We start from the raw sequence: 23,966 nt of genomic DNA, 5'->3' as shown, positions 1-23,966 counted from the left end.
TACAATTTTGTTTCTGGTGTCCTTTGACAGCTCTTTGGTCTTGGCCATAGTGGAGTTTGGAGTGTGACTGTTTGAGGTTGTGGACAGGTGTCTTTTATACTGATAACAAGTTCAAACAGGTGCCATTAATACAGGTAACGAGTGGAGGACAGAGGAGCCTCTTAAAGAAGAAGTTACAGGTCTGTGAGAGCCAGAAATCTTGCTTGTTTGTAGGTGACCAAATACTTATTTTCCACCATAATTTGCAAATAAATTCATAAATCCTACAATGTGATTTTCTGGATTTTTTTTTCTCATTTTGTCTGTCATAGTTGAAGTGTACCTATGATGAAAATTACAGGCCTCTCATCTTTTTAAGTGGGAGAACTTGCACAATTGGTGGCTGACTAAATACTTTTTTGCCCCACTGTAGCAAATACATTTTGTATTGAATAACACTGTAATTGACATTGATTTCAATAAGAAAACATTATCGTAATGAACAGGTAGCGTGTGCTTGTCATAACAAGCTCTCATTGCCAGGTTGTCATAGTGTTTCTTTACATGACTGTTTTACGTTGACTGTTGTAAGGCACTGTAGTGAATCTACTCCAACTGCATGTTGCTACATATTTTGTGAACTTGTGAACAGTGCCGTTTCAGATTTACTTGGAGACTAAGTTTCATTAATTTCATTCAGCGCTTGTTTATTTGTGAGCTTGTGGTGCTTCAACACAAACACTTCTGCATTCGTATCCACTGCCATAGATGAGTACAACTTAAAGATATGCCTTAGAAGGTAAACTGAACAAGTTTTTTGTATTTACTTCCTTATTTATAGAGGATAGTTTTTTTTGTGGTTATAATTGTAATATTTAGTTAAGAAATAATCATTTAGAGTATCTGTTAACACTTGAACCACTGGGACTCGAGGGACCCTCCTTCAAGCTAACGAGCAGTCATTCTGATTGGAACGTTCTAACAGTGTAACGCATTTCGTGCAGTGCATTCGGAAAGTATTCAGACCCCTTGACTTTTTCCACATTTTGTTACATTACAGCCTTATTCTAAAACTGATTAAAAACTTTTTTCCCCCCACTCATCAATCTACACACAATACCTCATAATGACAAAGCAAAAACTGGTTTAGAAATTTTTGCCAATTTATTTCAAAGAAAAATATGACGTTTACATAAGTATTCAGACCCTTTACTTTGTTGAAGCACCTTTGGCAGAGATTAAAGCCTCAAGTCGTCTTGGGTAGGACGCTGCAAGCTTGGCACGCCTGAATTTTGGGAGTTTCTCCCATTCTTCTCTGCAGTTTCTCTCAAGCTCTGTCGGGTTGGATGGGGAGCGTTGCTGCACAGCTATTTTTATGTCTCTCCAGAGATGCTCCATCGAGTTCAAGTCCGGGCTTTGGCTGGGCCACTCAAAGACATTCAGAGACTCCTGCGTTGTCTTGGCTGTGTGCTTAGGGCTGGTCCTGTTGGAAGGGGAACTTTTGCCCCAGTCTGAGGTCCTGAGCACTCTGGAGCAGGTTTTCATCAAGGATCTCTCTGTACTTTGCTCCGTTCATCTTTCCTTCGATCCTGACTAGTCTCCCATTCCCGCCGCTGAAAAACGTCCCCACAGCATGATGCTGCCACCACCATGCTTCACCATAGGGATGGTGCCAGGTTTCCTCCAGACGTGACACTTGGCATCCAGGCCAAAGAGTTAAATCTTGGTTTCGTCAGACCAGTGAATCTTTTTTCTCATGGTCTGGGAGTCTTTAGGTACCTTTTGGCAAACTCCAAGCGGGCTGTCATGTGTCTTTCGTCTGGCCACTCTACCATAAAGTCCTAATTGATGGAGTGCTACAGAGATGGTTGTCCTTCTGGAAGGTTCTCTTATCTCCACAGAGGAACTCTAGAGCTCTGTCTGAGTGACCATCGGGTTCTTGGTCACCTCCCTGACCAAGGCCTTTCTCCCCTGATTGCTCAGTTTGGCCGGGTGGCCAGGTCGATGGAAGAGTCTTGTGATTCCAAACTTCTCCATTTTAAGAATGATTGAAGCCCCTGTGATATCGGGAACCTTCAATGCTGCAGATATGTTTTGGTACCCTTTCCCAGTTCTGTGCCTCGACTCAATCCTGTCTCGGAGCTCTATGGACAATTCCTTCAACCTTATGGCTTGGTTTTTGCTCTGACCTGCACGTTCAACTCTGGGACCTTACATAGAGAGGTGTATGCCTTTCCAAATCATATCCAATTAATTGAATTTACCACAGATGGACTCCAAGTTGTAGAAACATCTCAAGGATGATCAATGGAAACAGGATGACCTGAGCTCAAGATCGAGTCTCGTAGCAAAGGGTCTGAATACTTATGTAAATAAGATATTTCTGTTAAGTTTTAATACATTTGCAAACATTTCTTAACCTGTTTTCGCATTGTGGGGTATTGTGTGTAGATTTCTGGGATTTCTTTCAAATTAAATCAATGTTAGAAGAAGGCTTTAACCAGGGACGCACCGATATAACATTTTTGGCCGATACCAATGTTTTCCTTGCCAAAAAACCCGATACCGATAACTGATTAATTAGCTACAGCACACCTCTGGTTAACTGCTAGCTAGCTAATGCATTTCGGCCTCGTGGTTATAGTGTTCTCTACTGTGCTCATCATTGCCAGGCATCAGCCGCAACAACAGAAACCCCTATCCAAACCGAACCTAGCTCAGCATGCAAATCCCCACTTTCTTGTGCTTGCGGTTCTAAGATTGCAATGAAGGATTTTTGTCTTCTATGCATCATGTGCTTGAGAAGAGGACCTCCAGTTCTGCAAGTTGCTAACGGAGGCGAATCTGACAGAGGCTCAAACGAGTTTCTCTCTCGTTAGCTCTGTGCTCCTCCGAGCCACCGGAGGGAACAGTGGCTCTGCCCCCCCCCCCCATGACCAAGCCCAGCTGGTGCAGGGTCATGTATACATGGGAGAAGCCTTCCCACTAGTGCAGCCCTATTAAAACAACTGTTACCTGCAGTTCCAGCTTGCATACAGTAAGCTAAGAGTTTGTGGGATAAGCTCCTTACTGTCTAAGGGCGCCCCGAGCTTGGACATGCACAAGATGTGAGGGGTGCTGTGGGATTATTTAATTTACTCTTTGAAGAGGTAGGGCTTCAGATGTTTTCCTGGGGTGCCAGGACAGAGAAGAGCTTGGACAAGGCAGAGCGGGAGCTGCCTCCCGTAGGACTGGAAGGGCCAAGAGACCGGAGATTCACTCTCCTTCTCCCTCTTCTGCAAAGGAATTGAATAATCAAGGAGGATGAATACAGAGTTTAGTGGCAATTCTGGAGGCCAGTAGCCAGCCAGCTACTGGTAACTATTAGCAATATGGATAGTTTCCAATGTTGTTTAAAGCATAAATAGTACCTGTAACAATGCTAGCTATCTAACATTCAGCGGTTTTTCTGATGAGTAAAGTTTTGGTAGTTAGTCTAGCTACTTTACTCAAAATGCAGCTAGCTTGTTAGCTACATGGCTTGCTAACTTAACAACAGCTGTAACGACCTAGCTGTAATGTTTACAAGGTTCTTCACTAGCTGGCTACTAGGTGACCAATATAACAGTTGGCCCTAAAGCTTTTTGTAGGGATCCAAGGAAAGGAACTATTGCCTGTATCAGTGATGGACACTAGCTAGAATGTGGACCAATACTTTTATAGCAATACAGTTAGCTACTAATACAATACTTCTTGCACTCTGTTTTGACGAGCTGGTTAGAATAAGGCTGTCACTTGGTCAAATCATGAACTGTACCAAATGCATTGCCTATATATAAACATCTGACAATGGATACATACACTACACGCTTGTTGAATATCCCGTTCACCTAACACCTGTTTTGCACTATTGTTTAGAGCCTGTAAGTAAGCATTTCACTGTAAGGTCTATACCTGTTGTATTCAGCGCACGTGACAAATTAACTTTGATTTGACTTGTTCTCAAATGCCATTGAAATGGCAGCAGCGGTATGAGAACCAGCTCATTCTTGAGCAAACAATACGACTTTCTTTAGTACGAAATCCTCGTCGACCCACTGTGCTGTCGGACCCAGCATGCTCAATGGGCTGACGTCGCTGGTCTAAATGTCAGTTGCGAAGCTATAGCAAGTAGCTATATGGATGTGCGTTTCAACAATACTGTGCAACTCCGGTAGGGCAACAACTGCGGAGAAAAAAAAGAAAAAGAAACGCACATAGTTGGTAGTGTGTGCCGGGGCTCGAGGTGCTTGACCAGTCGGCGAAAGCCAACATCATCCACGACAGAGAACTGTTGATTGTCAAGGACAATGAATTCTATTATCTTAGCGCTAATGGATTTCGTCTTTGAGTTGTCTCGCTGAAATTGTCTTACTCTTTCAAATGAATGCTCGACTTGAACTTGTTAAGTTGTTGGAAGTGTGCACCTAGTTTTTTTTCTGCTTTTGTTCAAAGTAGTCGCTGAACGTCTGGGGGTGATGCACTTTCAAATGAGTAATTTGGTGTGTGGTATTGAACAATTTCACTTTCTCCCCTCGGGAAATAATAGCAGCAGAAACGTTTCATATGGCCTTTTTGTTATCTTCCTTTTGATACTTAAAAATAGATCCACACAGCAGACATTGTGGGCTAGGTTAGGAATGCAGTTTTCGTGGCGTCATTGCGACATATACCTGCGTTATATAGGTATGCACGTCAGCTTTGAAATCGGTTTTGCACATCGGCGTTAAACTAGACATCGGGCCAATGCCGATGTTGGCATTTTTAGCTAATATCGTACGATTATCATGTGCTTACCATTATATTGTGCATCCCTAGCTGTAACATAAAATGTAAAGCGGTCTGAATACTTTCCCGAAGGCACTGTATGCATCTGTTGGTCAAAGATACCTTGAACACGCTGTCGTACACGTCGATCCAGAGCATCCCAAACTTCCTCAATGGGTGACATGTCTGTTGTGTATGCAGGCCATGGAAGAACTGTGGCTTCCAGGAATTGTGAACAGGTCCTTGCGACATGGAGCCGTGTGTTATAATGCTGAAACACGAGGTGATGGCGGTGGATGAATAGCACAACAATGGGCCTTGATCTCGTCACGGTATCTCCGTGCATTCAAATTGCTATAGATAAAATGCAATTGTCTTCATTGTCCGGGGCTTATGCCTGCCCATACCATAACCCCACTGCCACAATGGGGAACACTCTTTTCACATCAGCAAACCGCTCGCCCATACGAAGCCATACAGGTGGTCTGCGGTTGTGAGGCTGGTTGGACGGACTGTCAAATTCTCTAAAACGACATTGGAGAAGGCTTATGGTAGAGAAATAAAAATTCAACAGCACGCTCCCTCAACTTGAGACATGGCATTGTGAGTGGCCTTTTATTGTCCCCGGCATAAGGTGCACCTGTGTAATGATCATGCTGTTGAAACAGCTACTTGATATGCCATACCTGTCCGGTAGATTAATTATCTTGGCAAAGGAGACATTCTCACTAACAGGGATGTGATCAAATTTGTGCACACAATTTGAGAGAAATACGCTTTTTGTGCATGTGTAGTATTTCTTGGATCTTTTATTTCAGCTCATGAAACATTGGCCCAACACTTTACATATTTATGTGTGTGGTACTAGTCAAAAGTTTGGACACACCTACTCATTCAAGGGTTTTTCTGAATTTTTTACTATTTTCTACATTGTAGAATAATAGTGAAGACAGCAATACTATGAAATACACACATGGATTCACGCAGTAACCAAAAAAGTGTTAAACAAATTATTCAAATCAGCCAACCTTTGCCTTGATGACAGCTTTGCACACTCTTGGCATTATCTCAACCAGGTTTGAGGTAGTCACCTGGAATGCATTTCAATTAACTGGTGTGCCTTGTTTAAAGCTCATTTGTGGAATTTCTTTCCTTAATGCATTTGAGCCAATCAGTTGTGTTGTGACATGGTAGGAGTGGTAGACAGAAGATAGCCCTATTTGGTAAAAGACCAAGTCCATATTATGGCAAGAACAGCTCAAATAAGCAAAGAGAAACGACAGTCCTTCATTACTTTTAGACATGAAGGTCAGTCAACACGGAACATTTCAAGAACTTTGAACGTTTCTTCAAGTTCATGTGCAAAAACCATCATGCGCTATGATGAAACTGGCTCTCATGAGGACCGCCACAGGAAAGGAAGACCCAGAGTTACCTCTGCTGCAGAGGATAAGTTCATTAGAGTTACTGGCCTCAGAAATTGCAGCCCAAATATTTGCTTCACAGAGTTCAAGTAACAGACCCATCCCAACATCAACTGTTCAGAGGAGACTGTGTGAATCAGGCCTCCATGGTCGAATTGCTGCAAAGAAACCACTACGAAAGGACATGAATAAGATGATGAGACTTGCTTGGGCCAAGAAACACTAGCAATGGACATTAGACCGGTGGATATCTGTCCTTTTTGGGTCTGAGTCCAAATTTGAGATTTTTGGTTGCAAACGCCGTGTCTTTGTGAGACGCAGAGTAGGTGAACGGATGATCTCCGCATGTGTGGTTCCCACCGTGAAGCATGGAGGAGGTGGTGTGATGGTGTTGGTGCTTTGCTGGTGACACCGTATGATTTTATTTAGAATTCAAGGCACACTTAACCAGCACGACTACCGCAGCATTCTGAAGCGATACAACATCCCATCTGGTTTGGGCTTAGTCCGACTATCATTTGTTTTTCAACTGGACAACGACCCAAAACACAGCTCCAGGCTGTGTAAGGGCTATTTCACCAAGAAGGTGAAATGGAGTGCTGCATCAGATGACCTGGCCTCCCAACAATCACCCAACCTTAACACAAATGAGATGGTTTGGGATGAGTTGGACCGCAGAGTGAAGGAAAAGCAGCCAACAAGTGCTCAGCATATGTGGGAACTCCTTCAAGACTGTTGGATAAGCATTCCAGATGAAGCTGGTTGAGAGAATTCCAAGAGTGTAAAGCTGTCAAGGCAAAGGGTGGATATTTTGAAGAAATTAAAATGTATTTTGATTTGTTTAACACTTTTTCGGTTACTACATGATTCCATGTGTGTTATTGTTATTTCATAGTATTGCTGTCTTCATTATTATTCTACATGGTAGAAAATAGTAAAAATAAAGAAAAACCCTTGAATGAGTAGGTGTATTCAACCTTTTGACTGGTACGGTATGTGTATGTAAATACAGTACCAGTCAAAAGATCACCCGGCGCAATGCTAACCGTTAGCTGGAGTGGTGTAAAGCTCACCGCCATTGGATTTTGGAGCAGTGGAAACGCATTCTCTGGCGTGATGAGTCAGTCACGCTACACCATCTGGCAGTCTGACTGACTAATCTGTGTTTGGCGGATGCCAGGAGAACAATACCTCCCCGAATTCAAAGTGCCAACTGTAAAGTTTGGTGGAGGAGGCATTATGGTTTGGTGCTGTTTTTCATGGTCCGTGCTAGGCCCTTTAGTTCCAGTGAAGGGAAATATTAATACAACAGCATACAATGACCTTCTAGACATTTCTGTGCCTCCAACAGTTTGGGGAGGGCCTTTTCCTTTTTCAGCATGACAATGCCCCTGTGCGCACACACATACAGAAATGGTTTGTCGATCGGTGTGGGAGAACTTGACTGGCCTGCACAGAGCCCTGACCTCAACCTCATCAAACGGCTTTGGGATGAATTGGAACGCTGACTACGAGCCAGGCCTAATCGCCCAACATCAAAGACCGACTCACTTTTGTGACTGAAAGGAAGCAAGTCCCCCCTGCAATGTTCCAACATCTAGTGGAAAGCCTTCCCAGATGAGTGGAGGCTGTTATAGCAGCAAAGGGGGGGACTAAATCCTTATTTATACCCATGATTTTGGAATTAGATGTTCGACAAGCGTGTAGTGTATGTATCCATTGTCAGATGTTTGACAGGCAATGCATTTGGTACAGTTTATGATTTGACCAAGTGACAGCCTTATTCTAACTAGCTCGTCAAAACAGTGTGCAAAAAGTATTGTATTAGTAGGTAACTGTATTGCTATAAAAGTATTCTAGCTAGTGTATTGCTATAAGTATTCTAGCTAGTGTCCATCACTGATACAGGCAATAGTTCCTTTCCTTGCCTCTCTACACAAAGCTTTAGGGCCAACTGTTATATTGGTCACCTAGTAGCCAGCTTGTGGAGAACCTTGTAAACATTACAGCTAGGTCGTTACAGCTGTTGTTTAGTTAGCAAGCCAGGTAGCTAACAAGCTAGCTGCATTTCGAGTACAGTAGCTAGACTAACTACCTAAACTTTACTCATCAGAAAAACCGCTGAATGTTAGATAGCTGCATTGTTACAGGTACTATTTATGCTTTAAACAACATTGGAAACTATCCATATTGCTAATAGTTACTGGTAGCTGGCTGGCTAGCTAGATAGCTTTATTGGTATAGGGAGTAGATTAGCTAGCCTCCAGTATTGCTGCTAAACTCTATTCGTCCTCCTTGATTATTCAATTCCTTTGCAGAAGAGGGAGAAGAAGAGTGGATCTCCGGTCTCTTGGCCCTCCCACTCCTACGGGAGGCAGCTCCCGCTCTGCCTTGTCCAAGCTCTTCTCTGTCCTGGCACCCCAATGTTGGAAACAGGTTCCTTCTGAAGCTGAGACATCTGCCCATCTTTCAAAAATATCTGAAGCCCTACCTCTTCACAGAGTAAATTAAATAATCCTACCACACCCCTTCCATCTTGTGCATGTCCAAGCTCGGGGCGCCCTTAGCCAGTAAGGAGCTTATCCCACAAACTCTTAGCTTACTGTAGGCAAGCTGGAACTGCGGGTAGCAGTTGTTTTAATGGGGCTGCACTAGTGGGAAGGCTCCTCCCATCTATCCATGACCGTGCACCAGCTGGGCTTGGTCCTTCCTTGCAATCTTAGAACCGCAAGCACAAGAATGTGCTTGCTAAGTACCACGTTCATCTGTACAAACAATAGTAGGCAAGTATAAACACCATGGGACCACACAGCTGTCATACCACTCAGGAAGGAGACGCATTCTGTCTCCTAGAGATGAACGTACTTTGGTGTGAAAAGTGCAAATCAATCCCAGAACCACAGCAAAGGTTCTTGTGAAGATGCTGGAGGACACAGGTACAAAAGTATCTATATCCACAGTAAAACGAGTCCTATATCGACATAACATGAAAGGCCGCTCACCAAGGAAGAAGCCACTGCTCCAAAACCGCCATAAAGAAGCCAGACTACGGTTTGCAACTGCACACATTTTGGAGAGATGTCCTCTGATCTGATTAAACAAAAATAGAACTGTTTGTCCATAATGACCATCGTTATGTTTGGAGTTTTTTTACTAGGATTAAATGTCAGGAATTGTGAAAAACTGAGTTTAATTGTATTTGGTTAAGGTGTATGTAAAGTTCCGACTTAAACTGTACATACCCCAACCAGAAGCCATGGATTACAGGCAGCATCCGCACTGAGCTAAAGGGTAGAGCTGCCTCTTTCAAGGAGCGGGACTCTAACCTTGAAGCTTGTAAGAAAACCCGCTATGCCCTCCAAACCATCAAACAGGCAATGCGTCAATACAGGACTAAGATCGAATCGTACAACACTGGCTCCGACGCTCATCGGATGTGGCAGGGCTTGCTAACCATTAGACTACAAAGGGATACACAGCTGAGAGCTGCCCAGTGACACGAGCCTACATAACCTTTTCCCCGCCAGCAGACTGAAAAGATTTGGCATGGGTCCTCAGATCATCAAAAGGTTCTACAGCTGCACCATCGAGAGCATCCTGACGGGTTGCATCACTGCCTGGTATGGCAACTGCTCGGCCTCTGACCGCAAGGCACTACAGACGGTAGTGCGTACTGCCCAGTACATCACTGGGGCCAAGCTTCCTGCCATCCAGGACCTCTACCAGGCGGGGTCAGAGGAAGGCCCTAAAAATTGTCAAAGACTCCAGCCACTCTAGTCATAGACTGTTCTCTCTGCTACCGCACGGCATGCGGTACCGGAGCGCCATGTCTATGTCCAAGAGGCTTCTAAATAGCTCCTACCCCCAAGCCATAAGACTGCTGAACATCTAATCAAATGGCTACCCAGACTATTTGCATTGCTACTCTTTTATTATGTATGCATAGTCACTTTAATAACTCTACCTACATGTACATATTACCTCAACTAACCGGTACCCACTGTATTGATTCATCTTTAATAACACCTGTTGTGTTCGGCGCATGAGACAAATAAAATTTGATTAGCAATGTACTTTAAAATGTTTGTTTTTTTAGTCATTTAGCAGACATTCTTATCCAGGGCAATTTACAGGGGCTATTTGGATTAAGTGCCTTGCTCAAGGGCACATCTACAGATTTTTTACCTAGCTGGATCTGGGGTTCGAACCAGCGACATCTGAACCGTTAGGCTACCTGTAATTGAAAGAGAATCACTTAACTTGTTTATAACAATGTATAACCTATTTACAACCACTTAGTCTGTTTGTAACCACTTAAAACCACAGGTTGTCATTTTTACCTTTATTTTGTTAAGTTTGTGCTGCATCTTTTAATCAACTATCTGTTATTCAAGGTGGAACTTGAAAGGACATTGGAATCGACAACAAAGTCGAAACTTCATTACAAGCAGCAGTGGGGGCGTGCTTTGAAAGAACTGGCCAGGTTCAAGCAGGTAGGCCAATTTGGATGACTACCACTTTGATTCAACAGAAATGTATTTGCCTGTGGTATGCTAATACAGCCTGATACCAGTGCTGGTGTAGGCCTAGATCAGAATGTTTGTGCAAATCTATAGTTTGAATATATAGGGGTCATATATATATATCTCAAACATTAGGAACAACTGCTCTTTCCATGACATAGACTGACCAGTTCAATCCAGGTGAAAGCTATGATCCCTTGTGGATTTAACAAGTAAAATCAATTTTAATCAGTGTAGATAAAGGGGTGGAGACAGGTCAAAGAATGATTTTCAAGCCTTGAGACAATTGACACATGGCTTGTGTATGTGTGCCATTCAGAGGGTGAATGGGCAAGAGCTGTTTCTAATGTTTTGTACACTCAGTATATGTGCTATACAGTTCCTTTCAGGAAGTATTCAGACCTTGACCTTTTTCACATTTTGTTACATTACAGCCTTATTCTAAAATGGATTAAATAAAAATAAAAATCCTCAGCAATCTGCACACAATACCCCATAAGGCAAAAACAGTTTGAAAAATTGTTACAAATAAACAGATATTTTATTTACATAAGTATTCAGACCCTAGAATAAGAATAATAGTGAAGACATCAAAACTATGAAATGACACATATGGAATCATGTAGTAACCAAAAAAAGTGTTAAATCAAAATAGAGTGCAAACCTGTCATCAAGGCAAAGGGTGGCTCCTTTGAAGAATCTCATACACATCTCATATAAAATATATTTTGATTTGTTTAACACTTTTTGGGTCTCTACAAGATTCCATATGTGTTATTTCATAGTTTTGATGTCTTCACTATTATTTTACAATGTAAAATATAAAGAAAAACCCTTGAATGATTAGGTGTCCAAACTTTTGACTGGTATTGTACTGTATTTACGTACGTACATACAGTGCATTCGGAAAGTATTCAGACTCCTTTTTTACGTTACAGCCTTACTCTAAAATGGATTAAATAAAAATCCTCATCTACACACAATACCCCATAAATCCAAAGCAAAAACTGTTTTTGTTAATTTTGTTTGCTAATTTATAACAAAAAATGTTGCATTTACATATGTATTCAGACCTTTTACTCAGTACTTTGTTGAAGGACTTTTAGCAGCGATTACAGCCTCGAGTCTTCTTGGATATGACAGTACAAGCTTGGCACACCTGTATTTTTGGAGTTTCTCCCATTCTCTGCAGATCCTCTCAAGCTCTGTCAGGTTGGATGGGGAACGTCACTGCACAGCTATTTTCAGGTCTCTCCTGCCTCGTCTTGGCTATATGCTTAGGGTCGTTGTCCTGTTGGAAGGTGAACCTTCGCCCCAGTTTGAGGTCCTGAGTGCTCTGGAGCAGGTTTTGGTATTTTATTAGGATCCTCATTAGCTGTTGCAGAAGCTTCATGGGGTCCACACAAAACATGAAACATGACATAATACAGAACATTAATAGACAAGATCAGCTGAAGGACAGAACTACATCAATGTTTTTTTTCAAGGCACACGCAGCCTACATATCAATACATGTACACAAACTATCTAGGTCAAAGGCATTGTGCTGTGAGGTGTATTTGAACAATATGAGATGGAACAGAGTTTCATGCAGTAATGGCTCTATATAATACGGTACGCTTTCTTGAATTTGCTCTGGATTTTGGGACTGTGGAAAGACACCTGGTGGCATGTCTGGTGGGGTAAGTGTGTGTCAGAGCTGTGTGTAAGTTGACTATGTAAACAACAATTTGGGATTTTCAACACAATGTTTCTTTATAAAAAGTGATGCAGTCAGTCTCTCCAACTCTTAGCCAGGAGACTGGCATGCATAATATTTATATCAGCCCTCTGATTACAATGAAGAGCAGGACGTGCTGTTCTGTTCAGGGCTAGCTGCAGCTTAACTAGGTCTTTCCTTGCAGAACTCGACCACACGACTGGACATTAATCAAGATGAGACAAAACTAGAGCCTGCAGAACTTGCTTTTTGGAATATGGTGTCAAAAAAAGCAGAGCATCTCTTTATTATAGAAAGACCTCTCCCCATCTTTACAACCATTGAATCTATATGTTTTGACTATGACACTTTACAATCTAAGGTAACGCTAATTAATTTAGTCTCAACTTGTTTAACAGCCACACCATTCATTAATAGATTCAGCTGAGGTCTAGGACTTAGGGAATGATTTGTACCAAATACAATGCTCTTAGTTTTAGAGATGTTCAGTACCAGTTTATTACTGGCCACCCATTCCAAAACAGACTGCAACTCTTTGTTAAGGGTTTCAGTGACTTCATTAGCTGTGGTTGCTGATGTGTATATGGTTGAATCATCAGTGTACAAGTACACAGATGCCTTGTTTAATGCCAGTGGCAGGCCATTGGTAAAAATAGAAAAGAGTAGAGGGCCTAGAGAGCTGCCCTGCGGTACACCACACTTTACATGTTTGACATAAGAGAAGCTTCCATTAATGAAAACTCTTAGTTCTATTAGATAGCTCTGAATCCATGATATGGCAGAGGTTGAAAAGCCATAACACGTTTTCAACAACAGGTTATGGTCAATAATTTTCATCAAGAATCTCTCGAACTTTGCTACATTCATCTTTCCCTCGATCCTGCTGCTGAAAAACATCTCCACAGCATGATGCTGCCACCCTCATGCTTCACCATAGGGATGGTGCCAGGTTTCCCCCAGATGTGACGCTTGGCATTCAGGCCAAAGAGTTCAATCTTGGTTTCATCAGACCAGAGAATCTCGCTTCGCATGGTCTGAGAATCCTTTAGGTGCCTTTTGGCAAACTCCAAGTGGGCTGTTGTGCCTTTTACTGAGGAGTGGCTTCTGTCTGGCCAGTCTACCATAAAGGCCTGATTTAGTGGAGTGCTGCAGAGATGGTTGTCCTTCAGGAAGGTTCTCATCTCCACAGAGGAACTCTGGAGCTCTGCCAGAGTGACCAGCGGGTTCTTGGTCACCTCCCTGACCAAGGCCCTTCTCCCCCGATTGCTCAGTTTGGCCGGGTGGCCAGCTCTAGGAAGAGGTTTGTGGTTCCACACTTTTTCCATTTAAGAATGATGGAGGCCACTGTGATCTCAGGGACCTTCAATGTTGCAGACATTTTTTGGTCGCCTTCCCCAGATCTGTGCCTCGACACTTCCTTCGACCTCATGGCTTGGTTTTTGCTCTGACATGCGCTGTCAACTGTGGGACCTTATATAGACAAGTGTGTGCCTTTCCACATGTCCAATCAATTGCATTTACCACAGGTGGACTCCAATCAAGTTGTAGAAACATCTCAAGGATGATCAATGGAATCCTGATGCACTTAAGCTCAATTGCGAGTCTCTTAGCAAAGTGTCTGAAAAAGTTATTTATTTCAATTTTTTATAAATTTGCAAACGTTTCTATAAACCTGTTTTCGCTTTGCCATTATGGGGTATTGTGTGTAGATTGGGGGGGATTATCAATTTTAGAATAAGGCTGTATCATAACAATATGGAAAAAGTAAAGGGGTCTGAATACTTTCTGAATGCACTGTGTGATATAGCCCATATCATGCACAACTACGGGGCATAGTGTGGAAATAATAACAAAAGTGCAGGGAATGCAGACATTTTTGGGGGTGGGTAAGTTTGATTGAACAATCAGAATGAAGTTAGCCACATTGTTGCATCCCTAGGGTAATGAACTACTCATATAGCATGTTTATAACTTTTTTTCCAAAACATAAAATACTGTCATACTGTGAAACATTGATATGTTATTTTGGCCATATTGTCCAGCTCTAGGCTTAAATCAAATTTTTGTCCCCCCCACCCCCTGATGTCTAAATATTTTACATTTGTTGCATCCTTGCAGCATGTGTCAATGATAAATAATTAACAGCTTGAGGATAAGTGTGAATGCAAATAAAGAAAGCCGCGTTAGTTAACTTTACTCTACCTTTCACAGCCTCATCATACAGTATATCATGTGGATTCATTCGGTGTGTGTGTGTGTTTTTACATGGGCCCCAATTTCTTCCCCAAAGGTGTATTAGACATCGATCACTTTTAAATCAGCACAACCTTATAGTGGGCTTTGAAACCTGTGCTGCGTCTGGAGTGAACCCTTCGAGGGACTGATCCAATGTCAACAATGTCGGCACACTGGGCTTATCAGGCCTCACTAATAACTGTTAAAGACAAAAGCCAGCTGGAAAATCTGAACCCTCTTTTTTCTGGACTTTCTAAGTGCCAGATATATGTTAAGAAAACACAAGTTGATTTATGTTGCACTAAGGGCTTCATAACTTAATGTGAAATAGCCCTATAAATCATGTTTGTATTATGTTAAGCATTAGCCCAGGCGTTAACCATTTAAATGTCACACTTGTTTTTAGGAGTATCTGTCAGACCTGTGCTTGGATACGCTCTGTGTAGTTAACGTTTGTTTGGTTTGTGCTATGCTATCATTATTTGTTTCACCTGTCAACTCGTCTGCATAATGTTTAGCTACGTTGCAGCAAAGAAATTCTCCCCTCAGGAATAATGCCTTTTCCCTCTAAATGTCCAGATGGTACAAATGAAATGCAGCTCTTTAGAAAACTTCTACATTCCTGACTTAGCCCTTAGCCTTATCTTATCTCTTAGCCTCTAATACAGCAGATACGGTCAACTGGTTAATTTGAGCCCAAGTATGCCTGCTGCCTCCTACTCCCCTAACTCTGAACCGCCTTGGTATTTGGTGTCAGATAGTGTGAGACCTGAAAAACTGGAGCTTTGAAATCCCCCAGGTGTCTGTCTGTCAGTCGGCTTATTTTCCAGAAAACTGTAGTTGAGGCCCGTCTGGGCAGCTTGCTTCACTCAGGCGAGTCCCTAGTCTGACCCTCTGGATGCAGGCCACTGGGAATGGGGGTCATTCACTGGTCACTCAGTCCTGCTTGCGCTGCCTTTGTCCTCTCTCCTCCCTCTTTGAGAGAGCCAGACTCTTGAGGGCTGTGTTTACCAAGAGCCTGTCCTCCATTACTGAGAATGCAGTGGAGTACCACACACCTAACCCCTAGCGTGGCGCTGTTGTCCACTGGAAATACTTAATGCACTCTTCAACCAGCAGTATCCAAGGAAATCCTTTGCCCAAGAGGCCTTACAAAAATCCCTGCCATAATTGTTTCAGTGTTGTTGCTTTGGCGCTTACTTGGCAATGTGCGCTCCAGAAATGTTTCTGTGGTTTGTTTTTCTAGCAATTTTGGTAAAACAAATGTATTACAGGCGACTAATGTTCACAGAAACCACTAAATTAAACTTAATTCTGTGTCAACATATCACTCAGTAATAAAGATGAACTGAGTTTTGCCCTGGCTGTGTGAGAAAAAGGAACATGTCTGTATTTTAACCAGTGGTTGTCTGGAAAAGGGAAGCGGTGTCCATATCTGAACCAGTAACTGTTAAGTGTCAGGGAACACATGACATGTCCCTTAACTGCTGTTCTTTGAAACCGTCACAGGATTCTCTTGGTCAAAATGCTTTTTATTCTATGATCAGCTTTTTATTCCATGGTCCCAATGTAAACACTGGTGATTGGGGAAACAATCTGTAGTTATGTATCGCAATATTATTTTGGATAATATTATACTTTCCAAGTATCGATTTGTAGTAATAATAATATACTGTTGAAGTCGGAAGTTTACATACACTTAGGTCGGAGTCAGTAAAACTAGTTTTTCAACCACTCCACAAATTTCTTGTTATCAAACTATAGTTTTGGTAAGTCGGTTAGGACATCTACTTTGTGCATGACACAAGTAATATTTCCAACAATTGTTTACAGACAGATTATTTCACTTATAATTCACTGTATCACAATTCCAGTGGGTCAGAAGTTTACATACACTAAGTTGACTGTGCCTTTAAACGGCTTGGAAAATTCCAGAAAATGATGTCATGGCTTTAGAAGCTTCTGATAGGCTAATTGACATCATTTGAGTCAATTGGAGGTGTATCTGTGGATGTATTTCAAGGCCTACCTTCAAACTCAGTGCCTCTTTGCTTGACAAAATCAAAATAAATCAGCCAAGACCTCAGAAAAGAATTGGAGACCTCCACAAGTCTGGTTCATTGTTGGGAGCAATTTCCAAATGCCTGGAGGTACCACGTCCATCTGTACAAACAATATAACCAAGTATAAACACCATGGGACCACGCAGCCATCATACCGCTCAGGAAGGAGACGCGTTCTGTCTCCTAGAGATGAACGTACTTTGGTGCAAAAAGTGCAAATCAATCCCAGAACAACGGCAAAGGACCTTGTGAAGATGCTGGAGGAAACAGGTACAGGCTAATTGACATCATTTGAGTCAATTGGAGGTGTACCTGTGGATGTATTTCAATGCCTACCTTCCAACTCAGTGCCTCTTTGCTTGACATCATGGGACAATCAAAATAAATCAGCTAAGACCTGCGATTACAAATGGTGACCTCCACAAGTCTGGTTCATATTTGGGAGAAATTTCCAAATGCCTGAAGGTACGACGTTCATCTGTACAAACAATAGTACGCAAGTATAAACACCATGGGACCACGCAGCCGTCATACCGCTCAAGAAGGAGACGCGTTCTGTCTCCTCGAAATGAATGTACTTTATTGCAAAAAGTGCAAATCAATCCCAGAACAACAGCAAAGGAACTTGTGAAGATGCTGTAGGACACAGGTACAAAAGTATCTATATCCACAGTAAAACAAGTTCTATATCGACATAAGCTGAAAGGCCGCTCAGCAAGGAAGAAGCCACTGCTACAAACCGCCATAAAAATGCCAGACTACAGTTTGCAACTGCACATGGGAACAAAGATCGTACTTTTTGGAGAAATGTCCTCTGGTCTGATGAAACAAAAATAGAACTGTTTGGCCATAATGACCATCGTTATGTTTGGAGGAAAAAGGGTGAGGCTTGCAAGGTGAAGAACACCGTCCCAACCTTGAAGCACGGGGGTGGAAGAATCATGTTGTGGGGGTGCTTTGCTGAAGGAGGGAATGGTGCACTTCACAAAATAGATGGCATCATGGGTGAAGAAAATTATGTGGATATATTGAAGCAACATCTCAAGACATCAGTCAGGAAGTTTAAGCTTGGTCGCAAATGGGTCTTCCAAATGGACAATGACCCCAAGCATACTTCTGAAGTTGTGGGAAAATGGCTTAAGGACAACAAAGTCAAGGTATTGGAGTGGCCATCACATAGCCCTGACCTCAATCCGATAGAACATTTGTGGGTAGAACTGAAAAAGCGTGTGCATGCAAGGAGGCCTAGAAACCTGACTGTTACTCCAGCTCTGTCAGGAGGAATGGGCCAAAATTTACCCAACTTATTGTGGGAAGCTTGTGAAAGGCTACCCAAAATGTTTGACCCAAGTTAAACAATTTAAAGGCAATGCTACCAAATACTAATTGAGTGTATGTAAACTTCTGACCCACTGGGAATGTGATGAAAGAAATAAAAGCTGAAATAATTCTCTCTACTATTATTCTGACATTTCACATTCTTAAATTAAAGTGGTGATCCTAACTGACCTAAGACGGGGAATTTTTTACAAGGATAAAATGTGAGGTATTGTGAAAAACTGAGTTTAAATGTTTTTGGCTAAGGTGTATGTAAACTTCCGACTTCAACTGTGTGTGTATATATAGATATATGTATTTTTTTAAGATGGTGTTAGCTAGCGCTAGTCTGCTGTACCTGCGCCAAAATGCCGGTATTCTTCATCCAATAGCTTGTTATTCTTTTTCAATAGTGAGCCAACATGTTTTCAACACTTATTTCCATGACTAATCAAAACAATTTTTGTCGTGCTTTCTTGTCTCTCTGCTGCAGATATATAGTGAGCAATATGTTTGAAACATCATCGCAATAAAATCGCAACATTGAATTGCAATACATATAGAATCGTGAGAATTGGGATACCCTATTATCGTATTCAGCACCTAAGTATCGTGATAATTTCGTATCTTTAGGTCCCTGCCAATTCCCAGCCCTCAAACACCTGGTTGTTTTCCTACTGTGTGTGAGAAAGTATGCTGTGCTGCAGAACAGAGTGATACGATAACAGCCTTCTCTGGTATGTTGTGTTAGAGAGAGCAGGAGAGCGCCATGACACGGCTGAAGAAGCAGCAGCAGGAGCTGGAGACCATGAGGCTGCGCTACCTGGCAGCCGAGGAGAAGGAAGCCGTCAAAAGCGAGAAACACGAGCTGGAGGACATCAGGAATGAGCTGAACAGGTACCAACTACCACATTCTACGCTAGCATTATTTATCTTCCAAGAGCCTGGAGGGTTCACTTAAGACCAGTTAAATGGAATTTAATTCAAAACAACTTTAGTCAAAGACAAAAGGGACTTTTTTTATGCTCTCTGTATCCTCCCCCAGGTTCATTTATTCATTGACATTCTTATGCCAGCCTTATACTAAACTCAGCAGAAAAAAATGAAACGTCCTCTCACTGTCAACTGTTTATTTTCAGCAAACTTAACATGTGTAAATATTTGTATGGACATAACAAGATTCAACAACTGAGACATAAACTGAACAAGTTTCACAGACATGAGACTAACAGAAATGTAATAATGTGTCCCTGATCAAAGGGGGGGTGTCAAAAGTAACAGTCAGTATCTGGTGTGGCCACCAGCTGCATTAGGTACTGCAGTGCATCTCCTCGTCATGGACTGCACCAGATTTGCCAGTTCTTGCTGTGAGATGTTACCCCACTCTTCCACCAAGGCACCTGCCAGTTCCCAGATTTTTATGGGGGGAATAGCCCTAGCCCTCACCCTCCGATCCAACAGGTCCCAGACGTGCTCAATGGGATTGAGATCTGGGCTGTTCTCTGGCCATGGCAGAACACTGTCATTCCTGTCTTGCAGGAAATCACGCACAGAACAAGCAGTATGGTTGGTGGCATTGTCATGCTGGAGGGTCATGTCAGGATGAGCCTGCAGGAAGTGTTCCACATGAGGGGGAAGGATGTCTTCCCTGTAACGCACAGCGTTGAGATTGCCTGCAATGACAACAAGCTCAGCCTGATGATGCTGTGACACACTGCCCCAGACCATGACGGACCCTCCACCTCCTCCAAATCGATCCCGCTCCAGAGTACAGGCCTCGGTGTAACGCTCATTCCTTCAACGATAAACGCGAATCCGACCATCACCCCTGGTGAGACAAAACCGCGACTCGGCAGTGAAGAGCACTTTTTGCCAGTCCTGTCTGGTCCAGCAACGGTGGGTTTGTGCCCATAGGCGACGTTGTTGCCGGTGATATCTGGTGAGGACCTGCCTTATAACAGGCCTACAAGCCCTCAGTCCAGCCTTTCTCAGCCTATTGCGGACAGTCTGAGCACTGATGGAGGGATTGAGCGTTCCTGGTGTAACTCGGGCAGTTGTTGCCATCCTGTACCTGTCCCGCAGGTGTGATGTTCGGATGTACCGATCCTGTGCAGGTGTTGTTACACGTGGTCTGCCACTGCGAGAACCATCAGCTGTCCATCCTGTCTCCCTGTAGCGCTGTCTTAGGCGTCTCACAGTACGGACATTGCAATTTATTGCCCTGGCCACATCTGCAGTCCTCATGCCTCCTTGAAGCATGCCTAAGGCACGTTCACACAGATGAGCAGGGACCCTGGGGATCTTTCTTTTGGTGTTTTTCAGTCTCAGTAGAAAGGCCTCTCTAGTGTCCTAAGTTTTCATAACTGTGACCTTAATTGCCTACCGTCTGTAAGCTGTTAAGCTGTGTCTTAACGACCGTTCCACAGGTGCATGTTCATTATTTGTTTCTGGTTCATTGAACAAGCATGGGAAACCGTGTTTAAACCCTTTACAATGAAGATCTGTGAAGTTATTTTGATTTTTACGAAACATCTTTGAAAGACATGGTCCTGAAAAAGGGATGTTTCTTTTTTTGCTGAGTTAATAAATATTTACAGTTGAAGTCAGCAGTTTACATACACTTAGGTTGGAAACATTAACTTGTTTTTTAACCACTCCACAAATTTCTTGTTAACAAACTATAGTTTTGGCAACTCGGTTAGAACATCTACTTTGTGCATGACACAAGTAATTTTTCCAACAATTGTTTACAGACAGATTATTTCACTTATAATTCACTGTATCACAATTCCAGTGGGTCAGAAGTTTATAATACACTAAGTTGACCGTGCCTTTAAACAGCTTGGAAAAATCCAGAAAATGATGTCATGGCTTTAGAAGCTTCTGATAGGCTAATTGACATAATTTTTGTCAATTGGAGGTGTACCTGTGGATGTATTTCAAGGCCTACCTTCAAACTCAGTGCCTCTTTGCTTGACATCACGGGAAAATCAAAAGAAATCAGCCAAGACCTCCGGAAAAAAATGGTTCGACCTCCACAAGTCTGGTTCATTCTTGGGAGCAATTTCCAAATGCCTGAATGTACCACGTTCATCTGTACAAACAATAGTATGCAAGTATTAACAGTATGGGACCACGCAGCCGTCATACCGCTCAGGAAGGAGACGCGTTCTGTCTCCTAGAGATGAATGTACTTTGGTGCGAAAAGTGCAAATCAATCCCAGAACAACAGCAAAGGACCTTGTGAAGATGCTGGACTAAACAGGTACAAAAGTATCTATATCCACAGTAAAACGAGTCCTATATCGACATAACCTGAAAGGCCGCTCAGCAAAGAAGAAGCCACTGCTCCAAAACCGCCGTAAAAAAGCCAGACTACAGTTTGTAACTGCACCTGGGGACAAAGATCGTACTTTTTGGAGAAATGTCCACTGGTCTGATGAAACAAAAATAGAACTGTTTGGCCATAATGACCATTGTTATGTTTGGAGTATAAAGGGTGAAGCCGAAGAACACCGTCCCAACCGTGAAGCACGGGGTGGCATCATCATGTGCACTTGACAAAATTGATGGCATCATGAGGGGAAATGATGTGGATATATTGAAGCAACATCTCAAGGCATCAGCCAGGAAGTTAAAGCTTGGTCGCAAATGGGTCTTCCAAGTGGACAATGACCACAAGTATACTTCGAAAGTTGTAGCAAAATGGCTTAAGGACAACAAAGTCAAGGTATTGGAGTGGCCATCACAAAGCCCTGACCACAATCCTATAGAAAATTTGTGGGTAAAACTGAAAAAGCATGTGCGATCAAGGAGGCCTACAAACCTGACTCAGTTACTCCAGCTCTGTCAGGAGGAATGGGCCAAAATTCACCCAACTTATTGTGGGAAGCTTGTGGAAGGCAACCCGAAACGTTTGACCCAAGTTAAACTATTTAAAAGCAATGCTACCAAATACTAATTGAGTGTATGTAAACTTCTGACCCACTGGGAATGTGACAAAATAAATAAAAGCTGAAATAAATCATTCTCTACTATTATTCTGACATTTCACATTCTTAAAAAGAAGTGGTGATCCTAACTGGCCTAAAACAGGGACTTTTTACTAGGACTAAATGTCAGGAATTGTGAAAACTGAGTTTAATTGTATTTAGCTAAGGTGTATGTAAACTTCCGACTTCAACTGTATGTGTATATATATATATGTATGTATATAATAATTTGTGTATATATATATATATATATATATATATATGCGTGTGTATATATAAACACGTGCGTGTGTATATATACCATAAAATATATATATACACAAAAATATATATACACATGCATATACACACAATCATATATTACTATACACACACATATACACTCATTTATACATACATACACATATATATATACATATATATATATACACATATATATATATATATGTATATATATACACATATATATATGTGTATATATATATATATGTATATATATGTGTATATATATATATATGTATATGTGTATATATGTATATATATATATATATATATATATATATATATATATATATATACACACACATACATATATATATATATACATATATATGTGTGTATATATATACATACATATATATATATACATACATATATATATGTATGTGTATATGTATGTATATATGTATGTATGTATGTATGTATGTATATATATGTATGTATGTATGTATGTATGTATATATATGTATGTATATGTATGTATGTATATATATATATATGTGTGTGTGTGTATAAATGAGTGTATGTGTATATGTGTGTGTATAGTAATATATGATTGTGTGTATATGCATGTGTATATATATTTGTATATGTGTGTCTATATATATATATATATATATATATGTATATATGTGTATGTAATATGTGTGTATATATATATATATTATATGTTTACTTATGTGTGTATGTCATTTATATGTGGATATGTCATTTATTTGATGTGAAGTGCCACACTCTTCCTTGGGTTGTTTTCTGAATTCAACATCTTACCCTCCTCCCCTGCTGGCTGTTTTTCTACTGCAGGTTAAAACAACAGGAGGACAAGAGGCCATGGGGCAGCAACTCTGCCGGCCCCGCCGTGTCTCTCAACGAGAGCGCCGACGATCACCTCAGCCGGCTGCTGGAGGAGAGAGACACTCTGTTACGCACAGGCGTGTACACACACGAAGACCGCATCATCAGCGAGCTCAACAGGCAAATCCAAGAGGCCATGGCACACAGGGTGGACCACTAGTCTAGCATCTCATGCTAATGCTTGATAGAAAACCAGCCATCAGACTCATCTAAATATGAAGTGTTGATCAATTCCTAGTGTGCCAAATGGTCTGAATTGGACTATCAGATCACTTCAAGCTCCAGGGACAGTAGAAAGCAGCTCCAGGGACAGAAAGCTAGCACAAAGGCAGAAAACTTGAAGGAACAAGTGAGGGTGTCTGCCTTTGCAAGGGATTGACTTTGTTTTGTGTAAGTGTTTTTGGTTATTTTTCATGTTCATTTTGGCTTTCTTTATTACATGTGTGTGTTATCTGTTTTATACTATGGGCTAATGTCAACATTTTAGAGATGATTGTGAAAAGGGAAAGGCCTAAAATTATTTTACCAAGCGTTACATTCCAAATGGATATGGTTTAAATTATTAGAATGAAAGTGGTTGAAGGTTCGTTGGTGTATTTATACTGAATGAGTTGTCTGTATACACCAGGTGGCGCTGTAACATCAGCAAAGCTACATGTAAATTTACCAGCTTGTTTTTCTTTTTTCAGATCCAGAAATAGTGTGATAATTATTTGTTTGTCATGACTAACATGCATAGACGATTCTTGAATGTATATTGATTTGTGTGTATTAAATAAATGATTTTGGGATTA

General features: G+C 41.6%; 1 protein-coding gene across 3 annotated transcripts in view; it reads left to right on the top strand.

Annotated features, from left to right (window-relative positions):
* cep120 (centrosomal protein 120) overlaps window positions 1-23,966 on the top strand; it is a 66,450-nt gene extending 42,484 nt beyond the window's left edge. For all 3 annotated transcript variants that reach the window (XM_071400061.1, XM_071400060.1, XM_071400059.1), the window contains 3 exons: window positions 10,583-10,681; window positions 18,798-18,943; window positions 23,122-23,966. In XM_071400061.1, coding sequence (XP_071256162.1) covers window positions 10,583-10,681; window positions 18,798-18,943; window positions 23,122-23,332 — 456 coding nt within the window. In that variant the 3' untranslated portion in view covers window positions 23,333-23,966. The remainder of the gene's footprint in view (window positions 1-10,582; window positions 10,682-18,797; window positions 18,944-23,121) is intronic.

The sequence above is a fragment of the Salvelinus alpinus genome, chromosome 5 (genome assembly GCF_045679555.1).
Source record: "Salvelinus alpinus chromosome 5, SLU_Salpinus.1, whole genome shotgun sequence".
NCBI lineage: Eukaryota > Metazoa > Chordata > Actinopteri > Salmoniformes > Salmonidae > Salvelinus > Salvelinus alpinus.
This window is presented reverse-complemented; position numbering and strand designations above follow the sequence as displayed.